Raw genomic sequence first — 19,723 nt, 5'->3', positions numbered from 1 at the left:
GGTGAGGGGTGCGTTCAGTACGCAGCAGCGCATAGCCATAAATGACATCCCTTATCCGAGTACAGCAACTAACGGGCCGAGTGCTTTTACCCACCCTGTGATAGCTGATGCCCGAGAAAAAGGCTGTTTGTGTCAATCACCCCCCCACCCCACTCCACCCCGCTTCTCTCTCCCACTCTCTCCTCCTCCCCCATCTCCTCCACCTTTTCTCCCTCAACCTCCTCCGCCAGTGTAGGCGCTCATAACCCAGGCAGCATTTACGCGCGGCAGCCAGTCGTCGGCGCGCAGCCCGAAGCGTCGGAGCAACGCTGCTACAGCCCACCTTAACGAGCTGAGATTCAGAAGCAGAGATAGAGGTGGCAAAGGGAGGTATAACGGGAGGGGGGGAGAGAAAAGAAAGAGGGATGAAAGGGGGGAGGAGAGAGAATCATTCCGGCTGGACTACCCTGCCGCTTTGGTAGAGAGAGTGGGGGAGGAATAGGAGGAGGCGGTGATGGCACAACCCCTCAGCATCCAAAAACACACGGGGATGGTGCGCCACCGAGACCGGAGCCCCGCATCCGTCAGCGGTACCAGCAGCATCACTGTCAGCGCTCCTCCACCTCGCTTTCTGCGGCACGGAAACATCTCACTTCAGGTTGGAGGTAAGCTGGAGAGTAGGTTCCCCAACATTAACAGCGGAAAACTGTTGAATGAAGCGATATGTTGTTATAGTTTCTTCTATAGTTTCCTCTATAAGATCTTCTTTTTATTTTGATTTATTTGTTAGAAGCAGTATTCGTTCAATTACTCCAAAGTTAAAAAAAACAACAAGTAACAAGTAAATTAAGTTAATTGTGGCTTTTTTTTTTTGTTTAGTTTAGTTTGTGTCCATTGTGCATGATATGCGCAGCACAATTCCATAACTTTTATAATAAAACTGTTTATTCCCTACATTAAATAGTCAGCAAGATACTATCTCGTTACTAAAACATATCGAAAAAAATGATGTTATTTATTTGTTTCTCTTTAAGTTGTTAATCTGAGGGGGGAAACTTCCACGTGAGCTCATTCAAAAACCGGTGCGAGCGTCCTCTTGTGGCTTGTAGCGATCAAAAAAACAGGTTAACAGGTTGAATGGATCTTTTATTCCAAATGTCCAAATATGAGCTTCAATAATTCATCTTCAATGAGGTCAATAAAACACAATGTAATCTTAAAAAGTAATGCGCCTGTTTTTTTTTATTGCTCATATCTTTTTCAAAATTTTGATTTTGACAGTTAAATAACCATGAGTTAAAATATACCAATGTTTTATTGTAAAAGAAACAACCATACACGTATACATTAATACATATTGTGCGTATAGAAATATATATATTTTTTATAATAACAATCAAACAGTATTTCTACAGGTAACCCAGTAATATTTAACTGAAACAGCTTTTGTTTTCTTACATAACACTTTCTATTATTATTCTGATGAACAGCTGTATCACTAATTAGCAGTGAGTTTCATTTATAATTTTAGTATCTCCTTGAGCACTGTATATTATATTTATCTAGCTCTGGTCTTTATTTAGTAAAATTAGGATTTTGGAGAGCCAATATTATCTGGGTAATAATTGATATATTGACTTGAAAGAAACATTATTTTCCACACTGTGACTAACTTTTTTTTCCAAACCAAAGCTGTCTTTTGTGCAAGAGAAAAGTGTAAAAGCCTTCTTCTGCCAGATGACTGCCAGTGTAAAGCAATGGATTGGAAAAGATTTGCACTTTTACCTTATGTGCTATACAACTGAAGGCACACAAGTTACTCTGAAACCTTCTTTGTAATCATAATAAAATGATTTTAGGTGCATTTAAAGAGTGCAACAGATAAACAGATCATTGAAACTATACATTTATTCCTTCAAGCACTATATATGCCTAGTTTTTATGTAATAAAAGATTTTTAGAAAGAGTATTGTCATTACAGCACCAATTAGCTCCTCTCACACTTACTAGAGGAAGTAATTTAGTTTTCATTTTTCTGCTGGCAGGTCTCCAAAGAGCAGAGTAGAATATTCCCTCTCCCTCTGTCTCATTTTCTGATCTAATATTTAAGGAATATGGCTGGAATGCCTCCTCTTTGACCTTCTCCCAGTTTGTGTTCCCTAAAAGTGAAGAATAAAAACAGGACAGATATGGAGAATATAAGAAGAGGCTATTGATATTCAGACTGACAGAAGTGGAGAAGAGGGGTGCAGAGAGACAGAACAGGAGGAGAAGAGAATAGGCAAGCGAAAGAAAGAGATGCTTTGGGATCTTTTCTTCTTCCTGGCTCTCGGCACATACATTAAGATGCTAATCCTGCTCTTTTTTGTCTGTTTCTATAATTCATTGCGTTTTGTTCCTTTCTCCTTCTCCCTTTTCTCACTCTTTCTTATTCTTGCACTTCATTTCCTCTGTGCTGTCGTGGGCTCCCCTCCCTTTAGATTAGCGCTCTTGGCAAAAGGATTCCAGCTCTAATTTTGTGGTATTTCAGATGATTAGGTTCAGAAATAGGACAGAGGTGCTCAGAGTTTGGCACAATTAGAGGAATTCTCTGCGGAGCTTTATGGGACTGATTAGTTGAGCCCCTATCCACCTCCCTGCAACACTACATTAGCACACAACCAGCTGTTGTTTATTTGTGTGGATTGAATTTTGTGTCATGTTTTAACTGGGATGTCATTTTGCATGCGTGCGTGTGTGTGTGTGTGTGCGTGTATTCATGTGTGCGTTTCAGAGACTGACTAAGCCCTGAGGATGCAAGTTGTTTTCAATCAGTTCTGTTGTTACCAGCTGTGCCCTCACATTCCCTAGGGTGGCACAACATAGGTACACATTCAGTCACAAATACACACAAAGCTAATGGAGGATATTCAACCTTGCACAATGAATTTTAGTCCTTACTTTTCTCCTTGTCCCCCTTCTTTGCAGATATCAATCAGCCCTCACTCTGTCTCTACATGTGACTCCTCCGTGAGGACCTGAAGAGAGAAAGCCCTCACTGTGTTTCTTCAATCAAGACCCATCTTCCAACATCCAGCTCTGCTTCCTTACTCACCTGCCATGGTGACATGACATACCCCAGAGTGGCTCACACAGACTCTCTCTTGGGTTGTCCTAAATCTCTAGACACCTGCAAAACTGAAAAAGACATCTATTAGTCTGACAGACAGTACTTCCACAGTTCGAGATGACAGTGGCTGTGAGATTTCGGCGCCACTTACGTAGACTCCTGCTCCTTCTGGCTTCCTGCTGCCTAATTTCCCTGCTCCTCTCTGCCTATTTTCTCTTCTCCAACTCTTCCCCCTCAATGCATCTTGGACAATCTGCTGAGCCTGCCTGCTCACAGCCGCTTTCCATGTCCCCGTACCGTCAGCTTCCCTACCCGTACCCTCCTAATCCTCCGCACACGCATGTCCACACAGATCCAGTGGTGCTTGTGCTGGTAGAGTCACAGTACTCTCAGTTGGGCCAGGACATTGTGGCAATGCTAGAGTCAGCCCATTTCCAGTTCCGGATGGAGATTGCCTCAGGGAAGGGTGACCTTCCGCCACTGACAGAAAAAGGCCGTGGACGGTATTCACTCATCATTTATGAGAATCTATTAAAATATGCACATGCAGATACGTGGAACAGACAGCTGTTGCATCAATATTGTACTGAGTACAGAGTCGGCATTATCGGCTTCTACAGATCTACAGAGAATTCTCCCTCAGTCCTCAAACTGCGAGGCCTGCCTCTCGTACTAAGGACCAACCAGGCACTTTGGGACTGCTGCGTGGTGTCCAGCTCACCACTCCTTCACTTGACCAAGCCAGGCACAGATCGAGGAGCCTTACCTGGGGAGGATTGGACCTCGTTCTCATCTAATCACTCAACATTTCAGGCTGTGCTGTTAGCACGAACTAAAGAGGGAGCAGGAGCCGGGAGCGGAGACAATGCAGGACCTGGTTTCAGCCTTGGCCTCCAAGCCACAGTGGTGCAAGACATGGGACTCTATGATGGAGTGAGACGAGTGCTCTTTGGGCAGGGACTAGGCTACTGGCTCCACAGACTCATCCTGGTGGATGCCATCTCCTACCTCACAGACAGAAAGCTCACCTTGGGCCTGGACCGGCATGTTCTGGTGGATATAGATGATATTTTTGTCGGCAAAGAGGGCACGCGAATGAACGCCAAGGATGTGAAGGTATTTGATTGTGGGATAATGTGCATTAGAGTGAGACAGAGGTGGATAAAGAGGATGAATTAATGTCGGGTCAGTAGTGTTGGATTAGCTCTATGAGACAGGTATCAACTTTTAAAACCAGTAATTGGTTGCTTTGCAGCAGTAGAGATAATTTTCTTTGAAATGTAAGCCACCTCAGTAGAGGATTGTTTCAGAAGTGTGGAGGATTGAGTCCACAGAGGAGTGTGTGAGAGTGTTTGTGTGCGGTGTGTCTTTGTGTTTGCATGAAGTGCATATTTGTCGGGGTTGCAACAACAGAGCATTTTCAAGTGGGGGGTTTAGTCAGAAGAGGCCATTTATGGGAACAAATGTGTGGTGTGAAAGGCGGAAAGAGGAGGGGGGTGAGAGTAAGAAAGAGAGGTAGTGAATGAGCCAGTGAGAAGATGAATGACTCTTATTCCTCTTTTCCCACGTTCCTCCTTTTAGGGAGACTAAAGGAGAGTCGGCTGCAACGCTTGCCTCTCTAGATAGCCATTGTTTTAGCACACGCTTGTCCAAGCAAGCACACCAAAACAGACAGATGTGCTTTCTGCATTGTTGTTTACAGATAAAACAGTACTGTATTTGTACACATTTAAGCTGCTGATTCATGTGAAATGCATTATTTATGAGAGAAAAAATACTTCTCATGTCTTTTGTTGAGGCGGGCTGGACTGTTTGGGGGTATGAGTGGAAATCAGTGTCTGCCCAGCTCACTATAGGCACACAAAGTGGAAATATTTGTTTATGTGACTTTCCCTCCCTTTATGTAGTTGGTTCTTAAATCACTGCAAGATTGTTGTGTGTTGGTTAGCACATAGAGATAAAGCAACATTTTAAAAAGTTATAAAACTCCTGATATTTTTTGCCATTGTTTTTACAATTGAAGGTCCTTTCAGCGAGGTACCAGACAAAATATGACAGGAAAATTTTTGCATTGATTCTAACTAAAGGTAAAAGAGGGTTGTCCTTTCTTTACATATTGATTTTTTTTCACCTTACAGAAAAGATAATATCTGATCATATCCCCATCTGACCAGTGGCAGGACTATACTATTACACAAAAGGTTGCCAGAGGGTGGGCTACATTTCATTTGGAGCCCATATACTAAGGAAGGGAAATAGATGTTCTTCTAACCTTTTACCTAAAGATGATGGCTTCTTGGCAACTTCCTCTGCCTTGTATCAGCATTTAGCTTGAACCCTTTCTCAGTTACAGGGGTGACTTTTTGTGTTTGATCAATAATAGCCGAAAAAACACCTTTATTGTGAGTTACTACACTTACCATGAGCCTGCTAAGTAATGTGATGAGAAGTTTTAGCTCTGAATTCAAATATAAAAAGGAAGCAGAGGAAAATCAAAGCTAGTTAGAAAAAACATCCAAGAGGCTTCTTTTAACTACATAAAATGACACAGTTGGCTGATTTTAATTTTGGTAACTCACAATAAAGGTCCTTTTCGGCTCAGTAATAGTCACACTTTCCGTTTTTTTTTGCAGGACCCCACTGTGGGTGCGCAGGCCTGCAGAAGCATTTTAAAAGTTTTTGTTTTATAATAATGTTGGTACAGTATTATCCCAAAAAAACATCAACAACAACACAAAAAACATAATAATAACAGGGGGCAATAATAATGGAAATACCTTCATTGTCTCAAAGAGGCAAAATCTTACAGTTAATGGCGGTAAAAACACACATACAGACAGTCCAAAACTTACAAAATGGACAAAAAAATGTAAATAAAAAGGGACATAACTTATAAAGATTAAAAAGATACTTTGTAATTATTAGTAAATAACTAAGTATATTTAGGTAATAAAAAAGCAATGATTTAATACAAAAAGCATTATACAAATAAGCATGCAGTAGCGCTCCTTTGAGCCTCTATGTAGCAGCATTAACAGGACAATTAAAAACATTTCCAACTGTAAGAACCTTTCCAGCTGTAAACAGTTTTATGGGCAATCTTCTCATTTATATAATTTACATTTCCCTCCTTTTTTCCATATTTCTATCCCCTTCTACTTTTGAATAATTGACTGATTTGTGTTAAATTCTTGGATGTCTTTCATTCTGAATGGAGCATTGTGCATATGGTCTGTGCCATGTCACAAAAATTCGAAGGTATATTAATAGACTCCGCGACAGGGTGTGACGCCCTCTCGCAGGGGGAGGGATGGCGCAATTGCATCAAGGAAGAGGCACGTACCCTCGTGCCTTGTTCAATACATCAAATATAAACCTAGCTTAACAAATTAACAGTGATTTGCTGATCTCAAAGATCTTTTGTATTCACCCCAGGCATACTTGCCATTGATGTTTTCTAATTACAATTTTTCATGCATGTGCTTCAGAGGCAGCTAAACTACATCTATACCACTGAAGTTTATGTTAAACGGTAGACCGGGCTGCAGATAAAACTTGCTTGTAATCAAAAGCTGGAAACAGAAGAAGAGTCTAAAGAGAAAATGTATTCATAAGACATCTCTAATTAAAAGACTGGCAAGTGCTCAAGGACTGTTACAAACTCCCCCAAGCCCACATAGTTGCACATAGATGGAAATGGCTACCATAAATCATGCCTTTCTTCATCTTGTATTGTAATTGTATATATTTTAATGCTGAGTGTAATGACCAGCTAATCACCTTAGTTTTCACCTGGGATATCCATTCAGGTTGCAGAGGTTGTCATTGTTAATCTGAAAAAACCTCAAGCTCTACCTTTAAATTTAGCTGACTGTTCACTCACCAATAATTTGCTTTCTGACTGTATATATTTATATAACAATGTCTAACGCTAATAATATCTATCTACCTATGACTTGTAAGGGAGCTAAATCTACAATTTCTTATGCCACAATACTGTGTTCCTCTCAACCAGAAGCATTACAGAAAATTATCTTTCTTTCAGGCAAGACATAGCTTTTTTGCCTTTTTGAAGTAGATATGAGTAAGGCCCCCCCCCCCCCCCCCCCCCCCCCCATCTGCATTGCAACACAAAATTAAGTTGAGAAGTAGCAATGTTACTTTATTCTATGCTCATACAGCAAGAAATAAAAATGTGATCACACTGTCACTTTTTTTATTATCTCATTAAAAGCATTTTAATCTGTAGGTACGATCCCAAAATGTAGTGCTTTTAAAACCATACTGCAGTACATTCAACATGCTTAATAATTGTTTTTGTCTTTTTTATTTTAGTATGACAATTTGAGCTTAATAGTGTTTATAGTAATTTGATATTAGCTAGTTAATTAGTCAAGTTATCTACCTGGGTAGCTAGCCTTGAGTTTCTGATTGATTATATCTTTTAAGCTCCTAATTATTGCTTTGAAACAGCACTACTGTCATAAGAGCAATGGGTGGTGGAACAGTATTTTGCAGAAATTATTGATTTTTTTTTTATAAAGCAAGAAAGAAGTTTAGGCGTCCTCTGTGTAGTAGGGGTAACACTGTGTAACTAAGTGTTCCACATGGCCAGGGAAATCCTGGGGAATTTTCTCCTGATTATTGTATTGAAAAAAAATGGTATACAAACTTATAAAAACGAACTTATCGCCTTTGCTTTTCTCATTTTGAACAAAGAATGTATTAAAGTGTAACTCCTTGAAAAAAAATCCATTTTAACTGCACACATTGGGTCTATATGTTGTTACTTTAATATTTATTTAGGTTTGCAAGGAGATGTTTTAGTTGTGCAATATTTGTCTCAAAACAGGCTTAGTATTGCCCTAAGCAGTGGAACAGGGGCTACTTCAGTTGAATTTTCCTAGTGGTTCAGACAGTACAAAGTGGAATATGCCTGCACAACTGTTACTGCTCCTAAAAGCTTTCATCAACCTCAAGTGGAATGAATTCCAGTGTCTTTCTACCAACTGGTCATATTTCATTAAAGCTAGGCTACCACTTTTCGCTGTTGCCCACATTTAGCCCTTCCTCTTGGAGTCTCCAGGCTCTGACAACTTAAGCGTTTTTATTAAATCCGGGGGCCGGGTTATGTTTTTACATCTTTTGAGCCAAAATAATGTTTTATCAAATTTAGTATGCTGAGTTTAGCTTGCAGGTACAGTATCTTGTTTTAACAACGATTTGTTTTAATCTTCGGCTTTGTCCAAACATCCGCCCTAACCCCTATATCCCTCAATCACTGTGTTGAGCAGGGACTATATCCCTCATCCGATGATACCTACTTTTTACTCTAGGTTGGACACGTAACTCCGCCTCCCCTCATGGTGTATGCACAATCTTTGTTATTTGTTACTGCTGTTACCATAGCTGTCACTACCCGACAGCAGGCCGTTGTCACAACAAATCCTATGATTATTTTGCGAGGAGAGCTCTTGCAAAGCATTCTGGGATATATCTGCTTGTCTAGTTATAGACATTATATATGTATTTGTAAAACATAATCTTATAATATATTAATTTAAAACATGTTTAATATGTTTATCATATTAATATTTAATTGCAAAATATATAACGTTGCATATATTCCCATCCAGTTTGAGTTCTGTTTTAATTATTTGTTTATCTGAATAAATATATGTAATCTAATGTAAAGGTAATTTTTTAAATTTGCTTTGGTCTTTTAAGTGGTTCTGACTTGTAAGAGATTAGTCTAATATTATCTCTGACTCGTCTTTCATGTGATTAAAATGAGATCTATGGCATCTCCTATCATTCTGACAACAGCTGTCGGAATTGCGGGACCGATCCAAGATGGCCGCCCCCTAGGCACTTCAGCCAGTTTCAAATGAAGCGTCTACGTATATAATGTCTATGTGTCTAGTTGCTGTGTCTAGTTATATCGAGTCCACTACTTTTTCATCCACTAGGCTTTCGGAAACTCACTTAAAATAGTGTAACCACTATATAGTGCCTTATATAATGATTAGGGTAGACGTTCAGACACATCCACAGTGTGTTGTATTGGCACTTATTCTGCCTCTCGTCTGAGAAAAGTATCCATGTCAAAGGGCAAAGGACAGCAAAGTTATCTTAAAATTCGATACGACTAATCAACCTGTGCCTCATCGCTTCTTTAGTTTAAATAGCTTTTAATTAAATGGCTAGTTTGGTGTCAGAACTATATTAGGTATCTTTTTTATTGTTATAAGTTTGAAGGGGTTAGAAAATGGGTGACAGGGTAAAGAAAACATGCAGCCGGTGCTCAATTGGAGAAGGAAAAAAAAAAAGTCTCCCCATGAATATTAAAAAAAAATGTTTCCAAAAAGATAAGGGAGTGCATTTTCCCTCTCCCAGTCACACACATCCAGTGCACCACATTCTTGTGCATGTACATGCTCACAAAATGAGCACACAAGCACTCTCTAGTTGGAGTTTTCATTTTAAGTCTGCCTGACTCTTCAGCTTTGTAGCATAAATATACATGAGGGCAAACTAGTGCCATAACAGAAGTGAAGGGAGATGGGGGAAAAAGAAGAGGGGGGTGGGGGAGAGATGGAAGAGATCGACAGAGAGAGGGTCAGCATAAAAGAGCAGGCAGTGCTTTACTTATTGGGATAGCTGGCAATCACTAAGAGGAAGACTTTTTCTTTAAAACCCAGTAGTAAGTGGTTGGAGGGGGAAGGGGTGGCAGAGTTAGATGCCCATAGAGAAGCTTGTAGCAAAGTTAGTAATTTCAGTGAAACAAAATGCTGAGGGGAAATGAGGGAATAGAGTAAGGTAAGCGGCAAAGTAGAAATATTTTTAGCTGCTCTTGCCTTATTGATGGTGAGCCTCAGGTAGAGTTGTCAGATTACTGTACGATCAAAGCTCATTCATGGTGTCAGTTATGTGAGCAGGGCGGAAAGGAGGTATCAGAGACATGACATCAACAGATTCATTTCATATTTTCATATCATTTTGTCAGTAGTGATTTACAATAAATCATGTTTGGTAGATGTCAGATGATTCTTAGGTGAACATTTTCACCTCCTGGTGCTAATATGTGTTAGGGTTGGTGAGTTTTAATATTAGAGTGGTAAATCATGGTGCCTTCATGTGATATCGTAATTATGGTAAATACCAAAAGCCGAGATTGTTAAGCATTTTCTTCTCCTGTGCTTGTAGCATACACAATGCTGTGACATATATATTTAAAAAGAAAAACTAAAATAATATATAATAATATTATATATATATATATATATATATATATATATATATATATATATATATATATATATATATATATATATATATATTTGTCACACCATTTAAACTTTTTTTTTTTATTATCACTATTGTTTGATTATATCAGATGCTAGCTGTCAGTCCATGCATTTGATGCATCTTCTTCATCCTGTAGCAGATGAATTAGGAGGTCTATTACTGTCTTGCCCAAGTAGCAGGTCATGATAATCTCTGGATCCAAGATGTTTCTCTTCTCTACAACAAAAGCCCTCAAACACAATGCCCTGGTAATTTCCACTTTACACGTGGAAAGGATCATCTTTACCAGACCACATCAAGGCAGCATTGGAATTAAATGATGAGCAAAAAAACAAATATGTTGACTAGATGAAATAAAAGTTTTATTTCAATTACATAACAGCTATTTTCTTGATAAAATGCAAAAAACATAACACTTTTTTCAGGAGATTTATATTATGTTTGATAATTGGTGGATGTCTTACTTACAACAGATCACTGTGAGCTCAGAAATCAGGAAGAACTTCACCGGAGAATCTACCTAAGATTAAACTGAATATCTCATTTGAAAACAAAACAAACCTAAAAACATTCTTAGATATTGAAGAAACACCATCTTAAGTCTATAAGGCAGTTGTTTGTGTTGTCAGTTTTTTTCTAAGACAAATTTAATGTTTGACTGAACCTATGAGACAGTCAAGACAAAATGCTTTTCTGATATTTTAGGCTTTAACAACTTTTTGTATTTGGATATAACATGTTTATGGTAAAGTAGGTCATTAGGCATTATTACTAAGACTTATTTGAGGAATCTTAATTTTTGAAGCCTGTCTATTCTTTCCTAAATAAAGGATGGACATTTGTTAAATGTTATAAATGTATCTGTTGAGTGATGGAGCCAATCCACAAAGTGAATTTTGATCTTTCTATAAAAAATATGGCAATTGGGGAATTTGCATAATACCTTAGCAATGCTTTTTAAAAGCTTTTTTTATTTCCGTTTATCTGTTACAATAGAAAAATATCAAGAAGCAGAGCAATGGCTTTAAGTTTGGCTATAAAATATATAACATCAAAAAAATATTCTATCATTATGACCCTGAAGATTTTAGCAATTACAGCATACCAGATGGCTAATATATTTCAGAATTAATTATTTGAAATTACACAAAAGCAATGTGGAATTGTAAACAGTGCCTAGAGGGCACAGCAAAACAGTTGATGCTGAAAACTTCATCACAATGTTTGAGGCATTCTCTGAAAACACTCACTGTCTAGTTTAAATAGGACAGAAGAAAGGATGGAGGCGAGGCTAATTTAAATGCCACCATTCTTTTCTTCCATAGTCTCCTCCCTACATGCCAATGTGACAACAAACAATACCCTCATTCCCTTCTGTCTGTGAACACTCACTCTCAAACACATCCGTACCACCTCTATTAAAATGACTCACAGGGTGGCACCCCACTGATGACATTCCTCAAAATGAGGGATGATGTCAGTCAAAATCCATCTTTAATATTGTCAAACCTCTGTTGGTGTGTTTTTTTTTTTCTCACTCATACTTGCAGGTAGGGCTGGGCGATATGGAAAAAAAACTATATCACGATATGGATTATTTTATATCACGATAACGATATATATCACGATATGCCACAACTGATGTTGCATTTTATGTTTTCATAGTCCGTCAGATGGACAGGGTTGAAAAAAATCTTTCATTGCCTATTTTTTACCCATCATCTTGTTTCCTAATATGAGAATCCCAACCTCAAACCAAGAACACCAGTTATGCAATTTGCAGCCATGACAGTGAACAGTATAGAATCTTGGCTAAAAAAAGTTAAGATAAAATAAAAAAGTTTATCACGATAGAAAAAATAGAGGAGAAAGGTCACGATAGACATGTTTCTCTCATCCTCACGATATATATCGCCATATCGCCCAGCTCTACTTGCAGGTCTATTTTTTCTTCTCAGAATGGTCGGCAGGGATGGGTTAGATCTTCCTCTACTGCCTTTAGCCTCCTTCTTCCTCTCTCCACGCTCTCTTCGGTCATTGATCGTTATCGCCGGTCTGTTTGTATTCCTCTCTAAACACTCCTTCCTTCCACTCTTAACTTGATCTTGCTCTTTTCCTATCTGAGGGGTTCTCTGCAGGGATGTTATCTGAGTTTAAATGAAACATGCATTCAAACGCATTCTAGATAAATTCTGAGGCTGAAAGATTTTTTTCTTTTTATGTGTGACCATATAGAACTTCACTACCTGAAGTCAAAGTCACTCAGATTTGCAAGTTTAATAAAATGATTTAAGCAACGTGCGCTTACCAAGTTTTTATCCAATTAAAACCCTAAACTTTAATGCATTTTTCTTATAATTTTAGGATATAACTAGATTTTTTTAAGTAGAATATAAAAAATAGGACCTGCATTTAAAGCCTGAAAACTGCCACAATGGGTTCTCTCTTCCAACCACAAATGTGGGCATGTGGCAACTCAGTTCTTACAGGCACACCGAAAACCAACCAAAGGAGCCACATTTTCTTTAAACTCATATCTCAGTAGGGTTTAAGAAGCTTGAACACTTTTCTGACATTTAACAAAACAAAATAGATGGGTATAACCTTTCTAGATGCTTAGCAGTCTTCAGTCACCTTTAAGAATTTAACAGGACTGGCCAGTTGCTCCCAGCTAAGTTCATTGCCACAGATAATGAAATAATTTTTTGAAATGCTTTTACTTATGCTTTGTTATATTTTAAAGGCTACCCGCCTCCTTTCTTCTTCTTGACTGAATGACAATCTTTAGAATTATATCTGTCTGAATTAAGAGAATATTTAGGTATAACTTATTTCAATGCCAATTTTATTACATTTGGGAGCTGTTTTATATGATTCGTTCTTCCGTGTCCATCTAGGAACAAAAATGTTTACAGAACAGACAGCTTGATGTACACAGGAGGGTGCATTTTTGAACTAGAGATGTGTGACAATCAGAGCACATGCTGTAATTTTTTCGTCAGATATCTGGAAATAACCACAGGGCCGTTTACTTGCTGAGAATTTGGTTCTTTGAGCAATAACGCTTGTATGATTCTAGTCTCAACAGACTAAATTATCCTCATATTATGCAAACGTTTTCAGTTTTTTGAAATATTGAGGGAGAAGAACAGGTTTATTTCCTCTAGTAACCCACTAATTGATCCAGGAGGTAACGGCAATTTTCTCTCACTTTTTAACAAGGGTTAAACATCTCTAATGAACTGGGGGCTGGAGCCAAATCCAGGCTCCAAATACAGGGGATAGAGTTTCTGTATGTGACTATGAAATGACTAATTCAGCACACAATAGAACACTAAAATGCATGTCCTCTTAGAGCATTTAGTTGACATATAAAGTGAAGAATTGCAGCACTGTTCAGCTCAGCTCACGTAAAAGTTAGTAGGTAGCCAACTTTGTTGTGACTGTGCCTATTCTGGTGGTATGTAGATTCAATACTGTTTAATCAACCAATAGCCAGACATCCCCTAAAGACCAACCGCTTCTCATTTGAGTGAGGCAGAAAAGAGAAATGCAAATGTAAAACAAAATAGGAATGTAAAAACTGCAGCCAAAAACAAATACCGTTCTAAATAGCATTAAAAATAAAATTGGGTAAAGCAATACAAACAAAAAATAAAAAAACAAAAATGTTAAAAGACCTCTCACCCCATTAGTGTCTTTTGTTTGTTAATAAGCTGTAAAACAAAAGTTGTCATAGTGCTTTCTACATGCTTTCGGCATTTTATATTTTACAATTAAATAGATATTTGTTGAACTCAGATTTTTGTGTCTGCAGCTGTCTGTTTTCATATAAAAAGGGGTTACTACATCTGATTTTGTTATTGGCTTAGCCACCAGATGGGCTGAAACCAAATACCTCAGATTGGTAAGGTCACTTAAGCCTCAGCAGAAGTGCATCAGCAGTCGCCAGTGCTATTTGAATAGTGCTGTCAGTGAGGAGGGAGCTAGGATGTGGAAGCAGGATGCCTCCTAGTGCCAATTAATTTAGCATAGGGGCCTCCTGTGGTTCCTAGCCTTCTCTAGGAACTATTAGGTTCCCCATAATTCTTTGTGTGACAGGATATTTGCACACACCTTCGTGTGTTGTGGGTTTTATAAGTGAGAGCTTTAGCCATACCCTACATTTGGTAATGTTTTTTTTTGAGCTATTTTGCAAAAAAGAATAGGCAATAATATCAGTATCTAGATGTGTAGTCCTGGTAGAAAATAACTAAAATACTTGCAGCGTGCATTGTCCCCAGCAGTAGTTGTCCTATGCTTAATACAAATTCTTGTCCCTCTTTTTAGTTTTTGCTTGGGTAAATAATTTTACGAGTAACCGTATGTTTTGCAATTCGCAAATTCCAAGTGTTAGGAGTTTGTGCTTTTGTCACTCCCCCACACACACAAAAAAGGAGAAGATAAATGTTGCAATTATTATTTTTTTTTTCACTTATGGTAATTTAGATGCACACTTGCCGATTCATTTTGCATGATATTATGCTCTAGGAATCTTGTTTTGCCTCTAGCACAGAACAAAAAACTTGTTTCAACACCTTTTTCTTATACAGCCAAAGGGTTTTGTTATTTTCCATTTGGCTACACATAAAAGAATGAACGAATGTTTGAAATTCACACTGCTTTCTTTTTTTAGTCCCTATGTGATCATTTGTGTCTTACTTCAACAAATAAAAGTCTATCACAAAAATGGTTTTACCAAAAATGGGCTAAGTTCTCTTTTCTTTGAAGTGATTTGGCTCAGCATTGTGTCGTTTATCGTGCAGCTCAATTTAGAGTTAATCTTTAGAACTAATTAAGTCAATCATACTAAGCGCTTCCTCTTGGTATTCAGTTCTTTGCCAAATGCTGTTTCATAGTTAATGAAGGAAAAAGATAAACACTTAATAAAATATTAAGAATTGCAAAACAGAAAAAAGACAGGGAGAAATTTGAGAAAAAGATGAATGTGTGTCTTCTGATAACAGATACGCACGCTTATTCTTTTTTGATGCAGTCTTTGGTGATTTAACTTTTTACTGTCTTCTGAAATGTAAACAATGCACACACTAAGTATTCCATCAACATTAGAGTGCCTCTTATGCACTTATTTTAAGAAAAATTGACTTACTTAGAATTACATTCTTTGCTTAAACTTTAAATCACGACTATGACTGTAAACATACAGGGCTTATATATAATTGTTCAGGAAAAAGCATACACTTTGACGAAGCCATGTGTTTCAGATGTGTGGAACATTAAAAATCTACATAAAAGTGTATAAGGTTTTTTTTTTTATTAACTGCAAAGTAAAATAAAAATAATTGTTGTGTGTAATGCTGCTTTTGTCCATATAAAATCCTAATTGGTTATTTTGTTTCATTAAATATTTTTTTCAAGGGCTGTTTTCTACTCTAAATAAACTCTGAGGACGTGGCTGTGTGCCATGAATTTTTTCTCCACAAAATGAGGCAGGTTTTGCAGTCGCACCAATCACTCAAGCTATAATCCTTGAGGGGGCTGCCAAGTAGAATTTAGCAGGAGGATAGCGACACCAAAGAGACCACAAGTACCGCTGATACATAAATGAAAGTGAATAGATGAATATGTAGAATGCTTTAACATCAAAAAAGCTGTGCTGAGTTGTATCTCACCAAAGGGACTGTAGGAGAGACAAGGAGGAAGGAGGTTGAGTGCTGGGAAGACTGGCATTAACTGGAAAGGCGCACTTTCTGCTCATGAAAAAGAAATGCCTGACCCAGTTAGATTTTCAGGTCTAGTTTTATTATAACATGTAAAGCCATTCACACACATATGAGTAATTTAAAAAGTTGTATTTGTGTTTGCACTGCAAATATATCTTATTTCCTTTTTTGTTCTCTTCTTGCTTTCAAATCTGCTGGTGCATTCAATTTTACTTCCTACAAAAAATATGTATTTTTATTAATTTGCCTTTTTAGATCCCCTAGCAAGGCTTAAGACCATTAAAGGGAAAGAAAAAAACAGTTCAATGCAGAGAATGACAGAATGGGGATATGATGCAGAGGTGGTTGGCGTAAGGGGTTTTTGAAAGGCGGTGAATGCCAGCTGTCCAGATGCCTGTCTCCCATCTGTTTGAACCCCAACATCTATCTGGCACCACTTCCACAGCTTACCACATACACGCACACACCCACACACAAACAGACTTGCTGTCACTCGCATCCATGCTGCAACAAAAAAGGCATTGCATCTGACATTAGCCTGGCGTGGAGGCTGGAGGATTGGGTGCAGAAAATAAGGGTTTTTCTGAACTGCTAATCCAAGTGTGTGTTTACCTTTGTCACTGTGACTGTCACCTACACTCGCATACCTAACTCTGCTGCGTTATGTGATTGCAAATGTTTCCTTCTTGCTTTGATGTTATAGCTCTTAGGTCGTATATTTTCAAACCATTTCTAAGATTTGAGTGTAGAGTCTATTCAGCAGGTTGAGATGGAGCCTTAATTGTTAAAGATACTGTTTTTCATAACTGGGCACTGTTCCTCATGGACTGATGCAGCGTGTTTCGGATTCATTAATATGCATGGATTGAATCCTATTTAAAATGTCCTCAGTAGAATAAAACACAAGCTAAAAAGTATAGTACTGAAATCTGTCCCTTATAAAGGGCAGCCTCATTTAAGACATTGTTGCAGGAAGGCTTTAGTGTGCCTACATAGATGATATATTGTTTTAGGTTCACAACTATTTTACATCAATAATAGCAGGGAACACAACTACATACATAATTTAATACAGCATTGAATTACTGAAAACAGCAAAATATACAGAAAAATATAGTGTTTTGCTGTAGTGAGAGCAAAACACCATTCTTAGCACCATTCTTAGCTGGTGCTAAGGAAAATAAATTAAACCCTTCTTTTTTCTTCTAAATAAAAGCTTCAAGAAAACTCCAGAGATGATGCTAACCTTAATGTCCACAACTCATGATATAAGCCCCTTTCACCAGTTGATGTCACATGCTGACAGCAACTGCATGGTGCTTCGGTTGACAGATTTCCGTTTGCTAAAAAAAATAAATCTCATGACATTTTACTATCATGAAATATATTGTTACACTGAATCTAGTTATGGCCTTGGCTCAAAATAGTGAAACAAAAGCAATATAGCAAGAGAGGACAGTACTGGAAGTAGTGCAATAGACGGAAAGAGTGTGTCGACAGAGGTGAATAGAGAATTGTTTGTGTTGAGCTGACAAAATCTGTTGGAGAAAGAGTTCTGCTGTCCCCACAGTTAGTCCTTCCATGACTATTGCTTCTCAGGAAGACAACCTGTCATTAATCAACCACCACACAAAGCTGTTTCTGTATGGGTTCTGTAACAAGTTCTTATTATTATGCTGCTGTTGATGCCATAGAAATGTTCTGCAGGTATTCTAAGATTGGTTTGCAGATATTTTTTTGAGGTGTGACAGCCTTTTTGTAGTCTAAACTTTTGATATCATTGAGTTGTTTTCAAGCTGAAAACCATTTCCTTGAAATGTAGCTTTCATATGGTTTGCTAACCATTTGTGGGATGATGCTTGGTTTATAGAATATATCTCTATGATCTGGTTCTTTCCTGTGAAAAGTATGTTGTCTGTAGTGCAATTGCAGATAAAGAAGTATTTTCTCTTTGATGTGGATATGAAAGTCGACAGCAAAATGTAGCCCCTTTTGATGAAACAAATTGTTATGGTTTTAGTTTAAATGTAAAAAAGATCAACTTGTGCACATCTTTTCCTGTGGTTTGATACACTTTGCCGAAATAATCTTTTTCACAATTTCTTAGCTTAAATACACTGTTCTCCTAACTGCCCCTAAAGTTACATAAGGTTTGCCCGTCTTTATTTCAGGCTAAACAATATGTTAAGAATGCATCTAAAAGTCTAGATACCTGTTTGGTAAAAATAAAATTATTTTAGCAGTCATGTCCAATACAATCTAGTCTACAATATTCATTGGTCAGTTGGAGATTTACATGGCATTGCATTAGTTGTAAAAGAAATAACACACTACCATCACTTACAATCAAGACACTGAGGTAACTGTTCTCCTCCTTGAAGACTGAGGAGCAATCCACTTCTCTCTGTTTGACATCCACGGCCAGAGGTGATTATTTTAATCCCAGCAGCTTCACACTTTACCAGAGGCCAATTTGGTGCTCTCTAAAGGTCATCCTCCAAACACCCTAATAGAACTATATAATATCCACTGGGTAAGGTCAAGCTCAAATTTGGTTATTTGTTTAGTGGTGAATGGTTATGTTTTGTGCACTAACAATAATATTTCATATTACTAGTCATCATTATAACCCCCATCTCCATGGCTTTCAACCTCCTCTTTCTTTTACAGCCACTCTAAAAGTTCAAGTAGTATGCGCAATCTGCACATTTCAATGAGCTGAACCAAACTGATTTGAACCTCATTTGCAAACAACATTTTTGCAGCAGTATTTGTAGATTATGGCCATTTAATGCAAGTATAAAGAAAAAACTTTGCAGGTGATTTTGGTCTATTGTTCTGGAATCTTTGCAGACCAGGTCTTTAGGTTTCCAAGCCAAACAATCCCCTTTTAACAACTACACCTAGGGACTGTACCAATGAAATCCATCAACAGTATCAGACACAAAGGGGCAGCTCTGAGTCCAACCTGTACTGATACATGAGTTTCTGCCAAAAATATGAACACAGCTCCTGCTTTGTTTGTACAAGGACCAGATTCGCCTTCAAAGCATCCCCCTGTGCTTCTGCGCCAATCCCCACAAAATGCTGCAGCGGACATGGTCATAAGTCTTCTCCAAATGCATAAAACACAATGTGGCCAAAATGAAAGCCATTCTGTCATCTAATTTTGAGGTTCAATGATCTTAAGTCCTTAGTTTGTAAGTAAGTTAGGATATTTTACTTTAAATAAGCATCTGATAGGTTTAAGGATGTTAAAGTCTTGAAACCCTGTTGTAATAATGTATTGAAGAGTAGAGCACCCGATGCAGTTGTAAGCTGTGGCTTAGACTACATTCTTTGTGTCTGGCTGGTCGACAGTACTTGGTAACAAAAGCATTCAAGAAGTGTGTACTATGTTAAGTTATCAGAATTTGGGGTGCTTAACAGAAAAAATAAATTGTGACAAACTTTCAAACAAGATACAAAGCATTTTGAGGACAGTAGGTGGTTTTAGCCACTACTAAAGCTTCTTCTAGCTACACTGCATTTAATAAAAGATTAATTAAACTGGAAGAAACTAAAAGGAGATTGGTTAGAAATGTTTGTTTAAAAAAATATTTGT

At 37.9% G+C, this 19,723-nt stretch overlaps 1 protein-coding gene across 3 annotated transcripts in view; it reads left to right on the top strand.

Moving 5' to 3' along the window:
• Positions 1–256: 256 nt before the first annotated feature.
• The window catches only part of ndst3 (N-deacetylase/N-sulfotransferase (heparan glucosaminyl) 3), a 79,645-nt gene continuing 60,178 nt past the window's right edge, over positions 257–19,723 (top strand). The window contains exons 1-3 of one of the 3 annotated variants that reach the window (XM_038274644.1): positions 257–644; positions 2,753–2,844; positions 2,947–4,204. In XM_038274644.1, coding sequence (XP_038130572.1) covers positions 3,206–4,204 — 999 coding nt within the window. In that variant the 5' untranslated portion in view covers positions 257–644; positions 2,753–2,844; positions 2,947–3,205. Of the gene's footprint in view, positions 645–2,752; positions 2,845–2,946; positions 4,205–19,723 lie in introns of those variants that run through there. The other 2 variants (XM_038274643.1, XM_038274645.1) reach the window with 2 other exon arrangements.

Source organism: Cyprinodon tularosa, unplaced genomic scaffold, assembly GCF_016077235.1.
Source record: "Cyprinodon tularosa strain WSP-4 unplaced genomic scaffold, ASM1607723v1 ctg923, whole genome shotgun sequence".
Lineage (NCBI taxonomy): Eukaryota > Metazoa > Chordata > Actinopteri > Cyprinodontiformes > Cyprinodontidae > Cyprinodon > Cyprinodon tularosa.
Note: the sequence above shows the minus strand (reverse complement) of the source record. Positions and strands in the feature narration are given on the sequence as shown.